Source organism: Mauremys mutica, chromosome 13 (assembly GCF_020497125.1).
Source record: "Mauremys mutica isolate MM-2020 ecotype Southern chromosome 13, ASM2049712v1, whole genome shotgun sequence".
NCBI lineage: Eukaryota > Metazoa > Chordata > Testudines > Geoemydidae > Mauremys > Mauremys mutica.
Window position 1 is genome coordinate 32,353,409 of NC_059084.1, and position 19,127 is coordinate 32,372,535.

At 46.0% G+C, this 19,127-nt stretch overlaps 1 protein-coding gene across 4 annotated transcripts in view; it reads left to right on the forward strand.

The window, feature by feature from the left end:
- The window catches only part of MMP24 (matrix metallopeptidase 24), a 165,541-nt gene that overhangs the window by 2,019 nt on the left and 144,395 nt on the right, over positions 1 to 19,127 (forward strand). The window contains exons 1-2 of one of the 4 annotated variants that reach the window (XM_044985523.1): positions 211 to 288; positions 10,653 to 10,801. In XM_044985523.1, coding sequence (XP_044841458.1) covers positions 10,698 to 10,801 — 104 coding nt within the window. In that variant the 5' untranslated portion in view covers positions 211 to 288; positions 10,653 to 10,697. Of the gene's footprint in view, positions 1 to 210; positions 289 to 1,044; positions 1,313 to 6,967; positions 7,014 to 10,652; positions 10,802 to 19,127 lie in introns of those variants that run through there. The other 3 variants (XM_044985520.1, XM_044985522.1, XM_044985521.1) reach the window with 3 other exon arrangements.

Sequence of the window (19,127 nt, forward strand, 5' to 3'; positions counted from 1 at the left end):
GGCATGTCCCCCCGCTGGTTCTTACATGGAGGCACAGCCAGGTGACTCCATGTGCTGCCCTGTCTGCAGGCGCTGTCCTCGCAGCTCCCATTGGCCGCGGTTCCCAGCCAATGGAAGCTGCGGAGCTGGCAGTTGGGGCTGGGGCAGCATGTAGAGCCCCCTGGCTGCCCCTAGGTCTAGGAGCTGGAGGGGAGAAATGCCATTGCTTCTGAGAGCTGTGCGGAGCCATGGCAGGCAGGGAGCCTGCCTTAGCCCCACTGTGCCGCCAGCTGGACTTCTAACAGCCCGGTCAGCAGGGCGGAGGCACAAAGGTCCCTTTTCGATGAGGTGTTCGGGTAGAAAACTAGACACCTGACAAGCCTACTTACACATGCCAGTGAGAGGCTCTGGCAGCAGTGAGACAGCAGGGAAAGGCTTCAGTATCTCTCTATCCCTGCTGCCAGAGCCTTTCCCCGCTGCCCCCTGCTTTCCCCCCAGAGCCTTTCCCTGCTGCCCCCCACACCTACCAGAGCCTTTCCCCGCTGCCCCCTGCTTTCCCCCCAGAGCCTTTCCCCACTGCCCCCTGCTTTCCGCCCAGAGCCTTTCCCTGCTGCCCCCCACACCTGCCAGAGCCTTTCCCCACTGCTCTCCACCAGTGTGTGTGGGGGCAATGGGCTGTGGGGAGGGGGCAGGGCAGGTGTTACGGGGTAGTGGGGAGGGGGCGTAGCAGGGCACAGTGGGAGTGGGTGGGGCAGGTGTTATGGGTGGTGTGGTAGGGGGCGGGGCGGGGGTAATAGGCAGTGAGGTGGGGGCGGAGCAGGTGTTACGGGCGGTGGGGGCGTGGGGAGGGTAACAGACATGGGGGGCGGGGCGGGTGTCTCGGACGGTGGGGTAGCGGGGCGGGGGCGGAGCGCGTGTTACGGGCAGTGGGGTGTGGTAGGGGGCGGGGTGGGTGTTACGGGCAGTGAGGTGGGGGTGGAGCGGGTGTTACGGGCGGGAGGAGGGTAACGGCTGTCGGGAATGGGCGAGGTGCGCTTCACGCTTTGTTCGAGTCCCCGCGCGGCGCCACGCGCACACGCCACCCGTCCGTCATCCTCGCGCTGGTCGCGGGGGGGGGCGTGGCGGCCCGGTCCCGCCCCGCCAGGAGCCAGCGCGCAGGCGCAGAGCAGCGCGGCCGGCGGGCCCGGCAGGTGCGGTGGCCCCTCTGCGCGGCCCGAGTCCCGGAGCTGCCATGGAGCGGATGCTCCGCTGGAGCCTAGTCAGGGCCTGCTGCTCCCTGCTGGCCGCGCTCTGCGCCCTGAGCTGGGCCGCCGCCGAAGCCAGCAGCGGCCGGGTAGGTGCTGACCGAGCGGGCCTGAGGCCATCGAGCGGCGTGAGGGAGCAGGCACCGGCGCCCCCCCTCGCCGGGCGGGGGAGCGCGAGCCGCGGCGGGGGGGGGACCGGCGCCCCCTGTCCCTCGGCGAGGGGACTTCGCTCCTGTGGGGGGGCGCTGGCGCCCGTCGCGCCGCTTCCGCCGCCCGTCGGGGGTAGGATGAGGGTGTTGCGATGATGCCAGTGGGCTCTAGTGGTGGGGGCCGATCCTAGCTGGGTGGTTCTGTTCCCGGGGTCGGGGGTGGCTAATGGGCTCTGTCAGCATTTTTGAATCTGCCCTGGAAAAGTTGGTGTTTCCTTCATGGGAAGAAACTGAGAGAATTATTGGCTAAGAATAAGGTGATTTCCCCCCCCCCCTCCATGTGATTTACTTTGTGCAGGTAGTAGCTTGAAGGTATTTTAGCACAGGATGTGAGGAATTGGAGGTAATTTCTCAGCTAGTTAAGTACTATAGGTCTTCACTGCTTTCATAGTCCATGGGAAATATTTGCATTTCTCTATTTTTGTGGGTTCAAAGGGTATGTGTGTCTAGGAGAACTATTTTAGATAAGTGGTTCTCAACCGGGGGTACATGCATTGCTGGGGGTACACAGAAGTCTTCCAGGAGGTACATCAACTCCTCTAGATATTTGCCTAGTTTTACAACAGGCTACATGAAAAGCATTAGCCAAGTCAGTAGAAACTAAAATTTCGTGCAGACAGTGACTTGTTTATACTGCTCTATATACTATACACTGAAATGTAAATACATTATTTATATTCCAATTGATTTATTTTATAATTACGTGGTTAAAAAGAAGAAAATAAGCAATTTTTTGGTAACAGTGTGTTGTGACACTTCTCTGATTTTGTAAGCAAGCAGTTTCTAAGTGAGGTGAAACTTGGGTGTATGCAAGACAAATCTGACTCTTGAAAGGGGTACAGTGATGTGGAAAGCTTGAACCTCTCTGTTCCGGAGAATAGCTAGAGAGACAAGGTGGGTGAGGTAATGTCTTTTGTTGGACCAACATTGCGCAGAGTAGAGGATAACTGTTTTTTGCCAAAACAACTAGGAGTCCTCGTGGCACATTAGAGACTAACAAATTTATTTGGGCGTAAGCTTTTGTGAGCCCAAATAAATTTGTTAGTTTCTAAGGTACCACAAGGACTCCTCGTTGTTTTTGCTGATACAGATTAGCACGGCTACCACTCTGCAACCTTTTTTACCCCCAAAACATTTTGCTAATGAGAGACCAATTTTTCAAGTGCCCAGCACCCATAGTTGAAGTTCGTAGCTCCTGACACTTTTTTGTGCTCTTTTGAACATCCGATTGCTTATTTAGGGAAGAAGAGCTTTTTTGCACTTTCTCCCATTTTGGCCCTGTATGTGCATGAGGAAGAACTTCTTCATAAAATATCCACAAAGTCACCTATTATCCTCCTTTAATTCTGTCCTTAAAGCTCATCTTTGCAGGAAAACTACAAAAAAGTCAAGAAAAAACTGCTGTGCTCAAACAGCTGCTTATCATGTTGATCATACTTGTCTTATTTTCTTGTATAAGCCTCCTTTGTTTGTGTCTACTGTGATCTTTCATCTTAGATTCAGTTTTATGTAGCTCTCTGGGCTAGGGACCATCTCTTCAGTTAGCTGTTTGTGCAGTGCCCGGTATAATACATACAGGATCTCTAGTGTTGCCATGACGTAAGTAGTAAATAATAATAAAACCACCCTAATCTCTCACTACTTCATTGGTTTACAGATATGTCCCTTTATGTCAATTATTGCATATTTCTCCCCTCTGTTTTCATTGAAGTCATTAGGTGTTCCCTCAGTTACAGACTAGAAGCTTTTTCTTCCCTGCCCCTGTTATGGTCTGTGACTGCATTCTCCCTGATTGTCTCCTACCTCGGCTTTATCTACCAGAGTTTGCTGTAGTCTGTGGGCACTCTTGATGGTTTGGGGGAGACTTGGAAAGTACTTGCATCACAGCAGATCTCTTTGGCTTTTAATGGGACCATACAAGTTTGGTGTACTTGTAATGGCATTGCAGGTCAGTGTACAGAGAGGGGTGCTGGAGTAGAAATCTGGGTCCCGTGTACTTTTTGAAATCCTGCTGTAAACCTATGTAGAACTGAATATAATGTGATGGGAATCGGGCAAGAACCTTTCCTGTGTTTCGGGGCTTGGTCATTCTGTGTTGTGGAGAAGATGGATATCCCCACACTGTGCTGTTTGTTGGGTGGAGGGGGAAATGCATATATGGGTCTGGAGCCTGCAGCAGCAGGGAGTAGAGCAGGGTCTCTTGTGTTGAGATGGGTGAAAAGGGTGAGAGGAGCCAAACAGGAAAAATTAGGATGTTTGTTCACCAATGCGAGAAGCTTAGGTAACAAAATGGAGGAACTGGAGCTCCTGGTCCGAGAATTGAAACCGGATATGGTAGGAATAACCGAAACATGGTGGAACGGTAGCCATGACTGGAGTACAGGTATGGAAGGGTATGTGCTGTTTAGGAAAGACCGAAACAAAGGTAAAGGTGGGGGAGTAGCATTGTATGTCAGTAATGAGGTGAAATGTAACGAAATAACTAGCAATGCAATGGATAATACGGAGTCTGTTTGGGCAATGGTGACATTGGGGAAGAAAACTACTAGAGCATCCCCTGGGATAGTGATTGGGGTGTGCTATAGACCGCCGGGATCTAGCCTGGATATGGATAGAGAGCTCTTTAATGTTTTTAAGGAGGTAAATACTAATAGGAACTGTATGATCATGGGAGACTTTAACTTCCCGGATATAGATTGGGAAACAAATGCTAGTAATAATAATAGGGCTCAGCTTTTCCTAGACGTGATAGCTGATGAATTCCTTCATCAAGTAGTTGCTGAACCGACGAGGGGGGATGCCATTTTAGATCTGATTTTGGTGAGTAACGAGGACCTTGTTGAGGAAATAGTTGTAGGGGACAACCTTGGCTCGAGTGATCATGAGCTAATTCATTTCAAAATAAATGGAAGGATAAACAAAATTGCATCTGAGACTAAGGTTTACGATTTCAAAAGGGCTAATTTTACCAAATTACGGCGACTAGTTAGGGAAGTGGACTGGACTAACATATTTAGGGATCTAAAGGCGGAAGACGCCTGGGGTTACTTCAGGTTGAAGTTGCAGGAGCTGTCAGAGGCCTGTATCCCGAGAAAGGGAAAACAGTTCGTAGGTAGCAGTTTTAGACCGAGCTGGATGAGCAAGCGTCTCAGAGGGGTGATTAAGAAAAAACAGAAAGCGTACAAGGACTGGAAAATGGGAGGGATCAGCAAAGAAACCTACCTTATTGAGGTCAGAGGGTGTAGGGAAGCAGTGAGGAAGGCAAAGAGCCGGGTGGAGATGGACCTAGCGAAGGGGATTAAAACCAATAGCAAAAGGTTTTTTAGCCATATAAATAGGAAGAAAACCAAGAAGGAAGAAGTGGGACCGCTTAAAACTTTAAACGGAGTGGAGATTAGGGATAATCTTGGCATGGCACAATATCTAAATGAATATTTTGCCTCGGTCTTAATGAGGCTAATGAAGGGCTAAGGAATAGTGGTAGAGGGACTGATGGAAATGAAGATATGGGGGTAGACATTACGGTATCTGAGGTAGAAGCCAAACTTGAACGGCTTAACGGAAGTAAATCGGGGGGCCCGGATAATCTTCATCCTAGAATATTAAGGGAATTGGCGAGTGAAATTGCAATCCCGTTAGCGATGATTTTTAATAAATCTCTAAACTCGGGGGTTGTACCGTTTGACTGGAGATTAGCTAATATAGTTCCTATATTCAAGAAGGGGAAAAAAAGTGACCCGGGTAACTACAGGCCTGTTAGTTTAACATCTGTAGTACGCAAAGTCATGGAAAAAATTTTAAAGGAGAGAGTGGTTACGGACCTTGAGGCCGATGGCAACTGGGACAAATTACAGCATGGTTTTACGAAAGGTAGATCGTGCCAAACCAACCTGATCTCCTTCTTTGAGAAAGTAACAGATTTTTTAGACAAGGGAAATGCGGTGGATCTAATATATCTTGATTTCAGTAAGGCGTTTGATACGGTACCGCATGAGGAATTACTGGTTAAATTGGAAAAGATGGGGATCGAAATGAAAATCCAGAGGTGGATAAGGAGCTGGTTAAAGGGGAGACTGCAGAGGGTCGTATTGAAGGGTGATCTGTCGGGTTGGAGGGGGGTTACCAGTGGAGTTCCTCAAGGTTCGGTTTTGGGTCCGATTTTATTTAATCTATTTATCGCTGACCTCGGAACCAAAAGTAGGAGTGGGCTGATAAAGTTTGCGGATGACACCAAGTTGGGAGGTATTGCCAATTCGGAAAAGGTTCGGGATATCCTCCAGGGAGATTTGGATGACCTTGTAAACTGGAGTATTAGTAACAGGATGAAATTCAATAATGAGAAGTGTAAGGTTATGCATTTAGGGATGACTAACAAGAATTTTAGTTATAAGCTGGGGACACACCAGTTGGAAGTAACGGAGGAGGAGAAGGACCTGGGAGTCCTGGTTGATCGTAGGATGACTATGAGTAGGCAATGTGATGTGGCCGTTAAAAAAGCTAATGCGGTCTTGGGATGCATTAGGCGAGGTATTTCTAGTAGAGATAAGGAGGTGCTAGTTCCGTTATATAAGGCGTTGGTGAGACCTCATTTGGAGTATTGTGTGCAGTTTTGGTCTCCCATGTTTAAGAAGGATGAATTCAAACTGGAATGGGTACAAAGAAGGGGCACTAGAATGATCCGAGGAATGGAAGGCCTGTCGTATGAAAGGAGACTTGAGGAGCTCGGTTTGTTTTCCTTACCCAAAAGAAGGATAAGAGGAGATATGATTGCACTCTTTAAATATATCAGAGGGATAAATACCAGGGAGGGCGAGGAATTATTTCAGCTCAGTGCTAATGTGGACACGAGGACAAACGGATATAAATTGTTAGTCAGGAAATTTAGGCTTGAAATTAGACAAAGGTTTCTAACCATCAGAGGAGTGCAATTCTGGAACAGCCTACCGAGGGAAACAGTGGGGGCGAAGGACCTCCATGACTTTAAGATTAAGCTGGATAAGTTTATGGAGGGGATGGTATGATAGGATAACGGGTTTAGTCAACAGGTCAATAACGTGCCACACTGGTAATTAGTACAAAGGGTCAATGTTGGGATATTGTTAGCCTTTTCCAGAGGGTCTGGCTGGAGAGTCTTGCCCGCATGCTCGGGGTTCAGCTGATCGCCATATTTGGGGTCGGGAAGGAATTTTCCTCCAGGGTAGATTGGCAGTGGCCCTGGAGGTTTTTCGCCTTCCTCCGAAGCATGGGGCAGGGGTCACTTGCTGGTGGATTATCTGCTACTTGAAGTCTTTAAATCATGATTTGGAGCATTCAACAGCAGAGTCAAGGGAGAGAATTAGTTCAGGAGTGGGTGGATTGGCTTATGTGGCCTGCATCTTGCAGGAGGTCAGACTAGATGATCATAATGGTCCCTTCTGATCTTGAATTCTATGATTCTATGGAAACTGGTGTTGGGGTAGGTTGTAGGGCAGGGGTAGGCAACCTATGGCACGCGTGCCGAAGGCAGCACATGAGCTGATTTCCAGTGGCACTCACACTGCCCGGGTCCTGGCCACCGGTCCAGCGGACTCTGCATTTTAATGTAATTTTAAATAAAGTTTCTTAAACATTTTAAAAACCGTATTTACTTTACTTACAATAGTTTAGTTATATATTATAGACTTATAGAAAGAGACCTTCTAAAAACGTTAAAATGTATTACTGGCATGTGAAACCTTAAATTAGAGTGAATAAATGAAGATTCGTCACACCACTTCTGAAAGGATGCTGACCCCTGTTGTGTAGGGTTACAAAATGACACCTGTTGAGGGATGTGGAATGGTGCATATGCCTCTGTATTTGTATGGGGAGAATGGGGCAGTACAGGATGGGAGAACTGCATGCTCTTACATTGTTGAAATGGATTGGTGTGGAATGGGAGAGGCCTGCTGGGTATTGAGCACAGGGTTCCTAGTTGGCACAGGCTGGAAGAGACAAGGGATTCCACTATGGGGTGTGTGTGGGTGGTGTGTTGTTTTGGGTTTTTTTTAAGGCTGGGAGAGAGTAAGACCATAGACAATGTCATAGATGGTGGAGCAAGGTGTGATTCCCTGCATTATAAAAAGTTGAAGGGAGTTCTTGGGACATGGTTGCCAGTAGTTCATGGCTTTAGGGAAGCTTGGGAGTGTGTTATATCATGGTGGGTAGAGAGTTCAGGATGAAGTTTTGTCTGACTTGGGTTGGAGGAATATAATGTTTGTTATGTAGGTTGGCACAATGTAAGCTGGTGGCGTCTGGGGAATGTTTAGGGACCCCTCACTGGGGTGGTTCCGGAAGAAGGTCTGGGTCTCTGCAGAGGAGATTGGGGCAAGGGTGTTCTTGCATCATCAGGGTAGGGTAATCTGGGGGGCTTAAAGTAATGGGGTTGGGTGGGTGAGCTTTATTTCAGAGAGAGACAGGATGAAGAGATGGGGACCACAGGCGCTGACTTACTGTTCCCCGTGGGTGCTCCACCCCAAGTCCTGCCCCCACTCCACCCCTTCGGCCCACTGCTTGTTGCTCTCTGCCCTCCCCTGAGCGCCTCCCACCGGCTGCTGAACAGCTGTTTGGTGGGGCCACCAAACAGTTGTGGCTGGTGAGTGCTGAGCACCTCCTATTTTTTTCCATGGGTGCTTGATCTCTGGAATACCCATGGAGTTGATACCTATGCTGGTGACTGTTTCAGCAATTCAGCATGTGGGGTAAAGATAGTGGGGAAGTGCCATTCTTGCAGGAGACAGGTGAAGTGTCTACTTGCTGATAGATAGGACAAATTTGCACTCTGCTTCTTATGGCCTCTAGGAAGCAGTGAATAGTCATACTGTAGTGCACTGCAGACATGCCCCAACACTGGGGCTAGGAGCAGGGCAGGGCGTAGAGTCCTTATCCCTTCTCTGCACCAACTGGAAAGTCCTCTGCACATAGAAAATTCTCAGTATAGAGAATGTTTTTGTTGCATGACAGGTCCTTAGTATAAGTGAGAGTTGGGGGCCTTTTAAAAGTTTAATATTTTCCTTAGTTTTAGTTGGAATAGAAAGTATTTTATCATTTGGAGATATCAACTTTATTCCAAACACAGAACAGAAACATTTACTGAACACTTGTCTTTTCTGTGTCATTGTCCGCTTTGCCGTCTATACCATTGTCAGAACTCCTTTTGTTCCTGATGTATTTAAAACAAAATTCTCCTTTATCCTATTGGCCCTGGACACTTCATTTAAATCTTTAGCAGGCCTTATCAATTTCCTACATTTCTTAACTTGTATTTTATATTCATATTTGCTTCCCCTTTTTTCCATTTGTGGTCAGTGTGCAGCTTTCATTTTCTGTCTTAGCCCAAGATGTTTTTTAACTGAAGTAAAAAAAAAAAAATGAAGAAACTGACTCTAAGAACATCTACTAGTGTTCTTAAACAACTCCCGATTTTTTTGTTCACACTTTTTCTATTTAATTTTTTTCTCCGCCTGTTTTGTTAATTACTTTTAGCTTTGAGAAACTGGCCCATGTAAAGCACAATGTCACTTAGACGCTGTGACAGGTTGAATCACAGAAACCCCCTTGGGAACTGCGAACTGATGTGCCAAGACTACTTCTGACCCTGCTTTCCCTGCCAGCTTGGGACTCCAGCACCCTGTCTTGCTGAGCCAGACACGCCAGTCTGCTCCAACACAGACCCAGGGTCTGAACCACAAGCCCCAAAGCTGCAGATTTAACGGAAAGCAACTTGAGAAGTATTCCTGTTTTTAACACTCAGATGCCCAACTCCCAATGGGGTCCAAACCCCAAATAAATCTGTTTTACCTTGGATAAAGCTTATACAGGGTAAACTCATAAATTGTTCGCCCTCTATAACACTGATAGAGAGATATGCACAGCTGACCTCCCCCCCCAGGTATTAATGCATACTCTGGGTTAATTAATAAGTAAAAAGTGATTTTATTAAGTACAGAAAGTAGGATTTAAGTGGTTCCAAGTAATAGCAGACAGAACAAAATGAATTACCAAGCAAAATAAAATAGAACACATAAGTCTGAGTCTAATACAGTAAGAAAACTGAATACTGATAAAATCTCACCCTCCGAGGAATTCCAGTAAGTTCCCTTTTACAGATTAGTCTTCTTCTAGTCTGGGTCCAGCAATCACTCACATGTCCTGTAGTTACTGTCCTTTGTTCCAGTTTCTCTCAGGTATCCTTGGGGGTGGAGAGGCCATCTCTTGAGCCAGCTGAAGACAAAATGGAGGGATTTAAATAGACTTTCTCTTGTGGGTGGAGACCCCCTCCTCTCTCCTATGCAAAGTTCAGCTGCAAGATGGAGTTTTGGAGTCACATGGGCAAGTCACATGTCCATGCATGACTCAGAACTTACAGCTAGCAGCCATTGTTCACATGCTGCCTTGAATGTCCTCAAGTAGACTTCTTATGTGGATTGGAGCCTTCCAAGATCCATTGTCCATTAAGTGCTTCTTGATTGGGCACTTAACTTACACATTCCTTTCTCAAGAAGCTGACCAAATGCTTTACTAAGGCTACTTAGAAATCAAGCAAGTACACAGCCAATATTCATAACTTCAAACACAAAAATGATGAATGCATACAAATAGAAGGAATAGATTCAGTAGATCACATCCTCTACATAGATATGTTTCATGGCATATGTAGCATAAAACATATTCCAGTTATGTCATATACACATTCATCAGCATATTTCCATAAAGCATTATGGGGTGCACCGTCACAGATGCTTTAGAAAATTTTACTTTAAATCTAGTCATTGCAGTGTCAAGAGGGTTGTTACTCCTGCTTTAAATGCAAATCACAATGCATCTTTAGCTAAGGAGTTGCTACCAATGTCTCCATAGTAAGCAAGACATGCTAACAAGTCACTTGGGTGCTAACGAGCTAAATTTGCAGCAAATATTATTCCTGATGAATAATTCACCATCACTAATGGAAAGTTTGCATAGTACCTCCCCTCAAAATAGTTGGTTTTAATGAGTGCAATTAACCCATTATTCTCATGACACAAATTCACTATCTTCAGCCAAAACAAGAAAAAATGAAGAGGAAAAGAGGCAATGAATTTCTACAATTCAGTGGTCACACAAAAATGTTTCCAATACTTTAAAGGAACCATTTTTTTATATATAAACTTCAAAACTGACTACGTTATAATTAATGCTTTCTATTTCTCATGTTTTTCAGAGTTGGCTAAAAGCATACGGCTATTTGCTTCCCTCTGAAAGCCGAATGTCTGCCCTGCACTCAGGAAAAGCTATGCAGTCTGCAGTTGCCACTATGCAACAATTTTATGGGATCCCAGTAACAGGAGTGTTGGATCAGACAACTATTGAGTAAGATTTACAAAGGTTATTTTGGGTTTATCTTCTAGACATATCTTAATATAACATTCTCTGAGCCAAAATCCTCTGTTATTAAATCATTAGATGTGACAGATGTTTGCTTGAAATAGAATCCCCAGGGGAATTTAGAAAAAATCTAGAATTTTTCTGTTGCAAACAGTTCTGTTTGCAAGTTGAGAAAATATCTATCCTCTGTACTTAAATCCTTTAAGTCCCAAGTTGGAATGGGAAGGTAGAAACCAACTGCAGGGCGTGTTTTGCAGGGTTGTGCTTTTTCTCATTAGAGGCCTTTGTCCTGAACTAATAGGTTTTTACTTTAGGGAAATGTATTGTTGGAGTTCTCTTGGAGTTAAGAGAAGTCACCATGTTAGCTGCTTTGAGACTCCATTTCGAGTCAGGTGGAGTGTTCTGATTCACCTATGGTCTGAGTTGAGATTTGCCTCAGTTTGGGAGTTGAATCTATGCAGAAGCCTGTTCCAGCCTCATGCGCTTACATTCGCTCTCTTAGTCTAATTTAGCTCAGGTTAAAGGAGCTTATTCCAGTTTGTAGCTCTCAGGCTCCCAACTCTGCAATCAGGAGCTTTTCTATCCTTGCTAGGAGTATTTCCTGTGAATCTGTTATGGGAAGTCGTGTAATTTATTTAACTTTCTGTGGGAGCTTAATGTAAAAAATACACTTTTCTAGACTTATAACAGAATCCCGAGTCTCTTCTGCCCCCCTCACTGCACTTAATCTATGCCATAGCCCACATGTAACGAACGCTGTCTGACAAAAATAAGCCTGTCCCTTTCCAGCAGACTTTGGAACGACACTCTCTATCTCAATGGGAGGCAGCCATCTTACAGCTACCTCCTCTCTTATTCTTGTTCACTGCCAAGCTCCAGTCTAGCTGAGAGTCCTTCCTCCAACCCTGGCATATAGACCTATGCAAACTACTCTAGAAGGGCTCACAGCATGAATGGGAGAAAACAAAATCACCTCCTCACTGGTGTCCCAGCACTCGAGGACAAAACAGGAGAAAGCAAACCTTTGCATACTAAGGTATGGATGTGAAGGGTGGTTTTTGAGATGATAGCCTCCTGGAGGAGGTTCAGCATGAAAAACCCACTGAATTTTTACAAAGGGTGTTGCCAGATCTTTTGGACCTCCCCAGAGATCTATGATTGGATATGGAGTGTGCACACCACTTAAGTATTAGGAGTATATGGGGAAGAGTCTCACCCCCCCATCTTAGATTTCTTGACACAACAATGACTGTGACAGACAGAAAAGCCCTCTACCACAGAGGGAAACAAAACAAATGGTAACAGAATTGTATATCTCAGTATTGTGTGTAGATCTGTACTGCTTTGTTGAGGTGTTATTCAGCAAACAAGCCAGGACTATTTTGGGGAGGGGGGGGGTCCCTTGCGCCTCGCTCCTCTCCTTGTAGGTCTGTCAATTCAACAGTGACTGACTGTGTTAATGCACAGAATTTTTACCAATCTAGGGACTAAAATAGAGTTTCTTTGCTATCAAGAGGCCTATAACAGTAAACAAGGGAAATTGTATAATTCAGAACTTCGTGCAGATAAATTTTTAAATTTTGAGCTGTCCAGTGTGAAACAATATATAGGAAGCTTTAAGAGACAGAACTTGTTCTCTTTATATAGGAGTTTCAGGAAGGGGTATAAGAGTAACACAGGAAGCAAGAATGGGATTGGGTGCCACAGAGCTGAAGCATGACTGTGATGTCTAGAGATCCCAGTAAAAGATCAAGACCCTGTTGTGCTGCATGCCGTGCAGACAACTAAGCAAATTACATCTTCTGTCACCTTCACATCAGACTTCACCATGAGGCATTCCCTGTCTCCATAGCAACTGGAGACAGACCAGATCATTGCTCTATGCAGGAGTTTAGGGCCGCCCTCCAGGAAGAACTCTCCAGAATTGTCTGCCTCCAGACTCTCTCAGACCGCAGACTAAGGGCTCCCTTTGGAGCAGAACTTTTCACAAGATTTAAAAAATATTTTAAACTAAATTTCTCCCTGGACCTGCCTGCATGGTCCTGCCTCGCTGACTATGAGGATGTGAATTGCAGGGCCCACTAAAATGTTGTGTTGTAACTGCCCAATGTAGACCCCGCTAGCGTGAATTGAAAGTTACCTAGTTTGTGTTAATGTAGTCCAGGGATCGGCAACCTTTGGCATGCGACTCACCAGGGTAAGCACCCTGGCGTGGGACGAGGGATGTGCTGGCCGCTGCTTCCTGCTGCCCCCATTGGCCTGGAGCGGCGAACTGCAGCCAGTGGGAGCTACGATCGGCCAAACCTGCTGACGTGGCAGGTAAACAAACCGGCCCGGCCTGCCAGGATGCTTTCCACCCGCTCCACCCTGGAATCTTAACCCAGTTCTCAGAGCCTTGACTAGGCCTCCCAGTGAGCCAGTGGCAATTTACTCTTCATACACCTGTCCTTGAAGACAGCATTGCTAATTGCCATCACCTCAGCTAGACGCATAGGAGAAATAGTGGCCCAATGGTACACCTACCATACACAGAAGACAAAGTAACTCTGAGGCCGTATCCCAAGTTTCTCCCTAAAGTTGCCTCCACTTTCTATATGAAATCAACAGAGCCATCTTCCTGGTTTTGTGTGTGTGTGTGTGTGTGTGTGTGTGTGTGTGTGGTTTTTCTTCCCTCTTCCCCGCCAAAACCACGTAGTGACAACGGGGAGACGATTCTGCACATGCTAGATGTTAGAAGAGCACTAGCATTCTACTTATACAGGACTAAGGACTTCACAAAGTCCTCTAAACTTTTCCTTTCGCTCGTGGAAGGATTTAAAGGCTCTGTGATATCGGCTCAAAGAAAATCCAAATGGGCCTCTAGTTGCATTAATCACTGTTATTAAGGACGCAAACTGTTGCCTCCATCTGGAGTCCGTACACACTCCATGAGGTCCATTTCTACCTCAGGACATCTTTAAGGAGTGCAACCATCTCGGAAATCTGCGGAGCAGTGACCTCTGCTCACACTTCCGCAGAACATTATGCCATCACTGGAGAGTCGGCTTCCAATGCCATCTATTACTGCAGAGAGAGTATTGTGGAGCCACAGATTCCACTCTGAAGCCTCAGCTCTCTATGGGGGGATACTGTTGTGAAGTCACCTACAATGGAGCACCCATAGGGACATTACTTGAAGAGGAAGTTACTGACCTTGTGCAATAACAATGGTTCTTCAAGATGTGCTCCACAACACGCCCCCCCTTCACTCTACTTCAGAGTACCACAGAGTCCCTTATGGAGAAGAGAAGGAACTGAGGGGGGTTCGCCCGTGCAGCGCTAGGTAGTCTCAAGGCAGACCATGAGGGAGGGAGAAGAGTGCATGTGTGGGATGAATGGACACTGCTACCTAAAATTGTGGAATAAAGGCACAGGGGAGCACCCGTAGGTACATGCATCTCAAACAACCATCATTACTGCACAAGGTCAGTAACTTCCTCTTCTGTTTGACAAGGCCTGTTTTCTTTAAAACCATGTTGACTGCCATGAATTAAAGGATAGGAATATAATTGAATCTCAGATGAGCTTTTCTATTATTTTGCCTGGTGTTGATGTCAGGCTAACTAGTCTGTACTTATCTACGTCATCCCATTTGTCCTTTTTGAACATTGGCACAACATTAGGACTTTTCTGGTCTTCTGGAGTTCCCCTGGGTATTCCAAGAGTTATTATAAATTAGCACTAGTGGGCCAGTGATCTCCTCAGACAACATTTAGGACTTGTAGGTGCAAATTATTTGGGCCTGCTGATTTTAATTTTTTTTTAATAACTACTAGATTTTGCCTAACATCCTTTGTTCCTAGGGACCTGGAAAGTACTTCATCTTCACATGATACAAGCACACCACTCTTCTTTCCAAATACAGAACAGAAACATTTTTTTTGAATGCTTCTGCCTTTTCTGTATCACTACTAACAATTTTACCATCTCCATGTAGTAATGGGTCTATGTACCATTGCAAGGATTTCTTTTGTTCCTAGTGCAGTTAAACTCCTTCCTTTTTTCCTTAGCTCTGCCAGCCATGGATTTTTCCCTGATGTCTTTAGTTTCCCATGTCAATTTTCTGCACTTCATAACTTCTCATTTATATTGATTGTTTACCTTTTTCCATTTGTTATGTATTACCTTTTTTATTTCTAATTGCTGCCTTTGCTTCACCACTCCATGAGGAAGGTCTTTTAGCCACACTTGTTCTTTCTTGATTGTGGAATTATGTCTTTTTGGTCATCTAATAAAACCCTTTAGAACTCTGTTTTCATTCACATTTTGCGGTCTGCTTTTTCTTCCATTATTTTTGCTCATAATTTTCCTCAGCTTTGGGAAACTAGTCCTTTTGAAGCATCAAGTGCGTATCTATATTATTGGGTGGGAATCTCTTCCTTTTGCCCATATTGAATGTAATCAGATCATGATCATGAGGTCCCTATGCAACCACCAGTTTCCAGTCCAGTTATCAATTATCTTTATCAATCATAATGAGGTCTAAATCAGTTACCTCTTATTGGGTACAATACCTTTTATTAGTAAATTATCTATGATTTACTGCTGGCTGCATGAGACCTCCAGCATATTTTCTCCCAAACTGAAGTCCCCTCATAACAATCCCCCCGGACAGGTGTTTCAGGAGTAACTCATTGTCACAAGCTGCTTGTACATTTGAAACAAGCTGGCCTCAGCCTTGCCCATTATTTAACAGCTATGGACCTCATGGAAAGCTTGCAACATTACGGGCTACCTAGTGACCCCGGCTGGGTATAGTGGGGCTTAATTAGATTGAGCCCAGCTGTGGTGATGAAGCAGGGAGAGCACTACAATAGAGCTGGAAACTCAGTAGACAAAGGAAAACCCTGGAAAGAGGAACAAGGGGAGTTCCCCTCTGGGAGAGACTGGGGAAGTCAGGCTGAGGTATGCACAGGGAGCAAGGTAGGCTCCTGTGGTGAGGAGCCCTTGAGTTAGGCCCTGCAATAGGAGAAAGAGACTCACAGAGAGCAGAGCAGGCTCCTGTGGGGCAGCCCTGAGATTCCCCCAGGGCATCCTAGGAGCTATTTGCTTTGCGAGGGCCCCTCTCTCCTGGCTAGAATATCTCAGAGCTCTCAAGGATAGAGATCACCCTGACTTTGGCTATATTTTAGAGAACGTCTTCCCAGCATCAGCATTCGTTGCTGATGCCTCAATGGACACTAGAGTCTTAGCAAATGCCATGGCCTCCAAATGAATGACACAGTGCCATCTATGGCTATGTCCCTGAAAGGGTGACCCTAAACAGGTACTGTACTCTGCCAAATTCACAGGAGCTCTGCTTTTCAGAGAGAAGCTTGACAAGGTAGTGGTAGACAGTGCTGCAAAATCTAAATACTCCCTTCCACCACCACATCATATCTTCAGGAGAGGGTACAGACCAACCTTGAGACAAAATGTTCCTTTTGGCCATCATTCTGACAGAAAAAACGGAGAAGAGACAGCAGGCTCTCCAAAGGAAAGCTGTGGAACCTCGGCTTGGCAGGAAAGCTGACAAAGGAACTCTATGGCTCTCAAAGTCTCTTTGTGACAGTGACCACATAGATTTCTGCTTGGAGCAGGATTTTCCATTTCTTGGAGGACTGAGTTGCTTCGACCACAGACCAGCATCAGGGACATAGTGAGTCCCATGAGTTATGGGCTCCACCTTATCTGTTTTTTCATCCAGTGTCTCTTGTCGAATGACTGCATAAAGCACAGTCTAATCTAGAACAAGATTTCTCACCTCCTGGTTATGGGAGTAATATGGAGCATTCCCTCAGATTCTTAGGGTTATACTTAATCTCCTTTATTGCTCAGAAGTGTACAAAGGGAATCCGCACCATTCTAGATCTCAAAAGGCTCAACAAGTGGATGAAGAACATGAAGTTCCATATGGAGACTATAACTTCTGTGGTGTCATCCCTGTCCCAGAGGGATTTTCTGACTTTAGTGGATCTGGTGGATGCACACCTCCACATTCTGGTCACGCTGTCATCACAGGTTCTTAAGGTTGTCTAGACAGGAAGCAGCATCAATATTAGTGCTTCCATTTGCCTTGTCCTCAGTCCCCTGGGTTTTCACAAAGATGGTGGTGGTAATCATAGCCATACTCGGGTTACTGGATCCACCTGTGCACCTTCCTGGATGACATCTTAATCAGACCTCTATCCCTTGCAACGGCACACAGAACTAGTCATAGAATCATAGAATCTCAGGGTTGGAAGGGACCTCAGGAGGTCATCTAGTCCAACCCCCTGCTCAAAGCAGGACCAAACCCAACTAAATCATCCCAGCCAGGGCTTTGTCAAGCCTGACCGTAAAAACCTCTAAGGATGGAGATTCCACCACCTCCCTAGGTAACCCATTCCAGTTCTTCACCACCCTACTAGTGAAAAAGTTTTTCCTAATATCCAACCTAAACCTCCCCCTCTGCAACTTGAGACCATTACTCCTTGTTCTGTCATCTTCTACCACTGAGAACAGTCTAGATCCATCCTCTTTGGAACCCCCTTTCAGGTAGTTGAAAGCAGCTATCAAATCCCCCCCTCATTCTTCTCTTCTGCAGGCTAAACAATCCCAGTTCCCTCAGCCTCTCCTCATAAGTCATGTGTTCCAGCCCCCTAATCATTTTTGTTGCCCTCCGCTGGACTCTCTCCAATTTATCCACATCCTTCTTGTAGTGTGGGGCCCAAAACTGGACACAGTACTCCAGATGAGGCCTCACCAGTGCTGAATAGAGGGGAATGATCACATCCCTCGATCTGCTGGAAATGCCCCTACTTATACAACCCAAAATGCCATTAGCCTTCTTGGCAACAAGGGCACACTGTTGACTCATATCCAGCTTTTCGTCCACCGTAACCCCTAGGTCCTTTTCTGCAGAACTGCTGCCCAGCCATTCGGTCCCTAGTCTGTAGCAGTGCATGGGATTCTTCCGTCCTAAGTGCAGGACTCTGCACTTGTCCTTGTTGAACTCATCATATTTCTTTTGGCCCAGTCCTCTAATTTGTCTAGGTCCCTCTGTATCCGAGCCCTACCCTCCAGCGTATCAACCACTCCTCCCAGTTTAGTGTCATCTGCAAACTTGCTTAGGGTGCAGTCCACACCATCCTCCAGATCGTTAATGAAGATATTGAATAAAACCGGCCCCAGCACTGACCCTTGGGGCACCCCACTTGATACCGGCTGCCAACTAGACATGGAACCATTGATCACTACCCGTTGAGCCCGACCATCTAGCCAGTTTTCTATCCACCTTACCGTCCATTCATCCAGCCCATACTTCTTTAACTTGCTGGCAAGAATACTGTGGGAGACTGTATCAAAAGCTTTGCTAAAGTCCAGAAATAGCACATCCACTGCTTTCCCCTCATCCACAGAGCCGGTTATCTCATCATAGAAGGCAATTAGGTTAGTCAGGCATGACTTGCCCTTGGTGAATCCATGCTGACTGTTCCTGATCACTTTCCCCTCCTTTAAGTGGTTCAGAATTGATTCCTTGAGGACCTGTTCCATGATTTTTCCAGGGACTGAGGTGAGACTGACTGGCCTGTAGTTCCTTGGATCTTCCTTCTTCCCTTTTTTAAAGATGGGCACTACATTAGCCTTTTTCCAGTCATCCAGAACCTTCCCCGATCGCCATGATTTTTCAAAGATAATGGCCAATGGCTCTGCAATCTCATCGGCCAACTCCTTTAGCACCCTCGGATGCAGCGCATCCGGCCCCATGGACTTGTGCTCGTCCAGCTTTTCTAAATAGTCCCGAACTACTTCTTTCCCCACAGAGAGCTGGTCACCTCCTCCCCATACCGTGCTGCAGAGTGCAGCTGTCTGGGAGCTGACCTTGTCTGTGAAGACAGAGGCAAAAAAAGCACTAGCTTTCTCCACATCCTCTGTCACTAGGTTCCCTCCCTCATTCAGCAAGGGGCCCACACTTTCCTTGACTTTCTTCTTGTTGCGAACATATCTGAAGAAACCCTTCTTGTTACTCCTAACATCTCCAGCTAGCTGCAACTCCAAGCGTGATTTGGCCTTCCTAATTTCACTCCTGCATGCCTGAGCAATACTTTTATACTCCTCCCTGGTTATTTGTCCAATCTTCCACTTCTTGTAAGCTGTTTTTTTGTGTTTAAGACGAGCAAGGATTTCACTGTTAAGCCAAGCAGGTCGCCTGCCATATTTACTTTTCTTCCTACACATCGGGATGGTTTGTTCCTGCAACCTCAATAAGGTTTCTTTAAAATACAGCCAGCTTAAAATACAGTCTCTGACT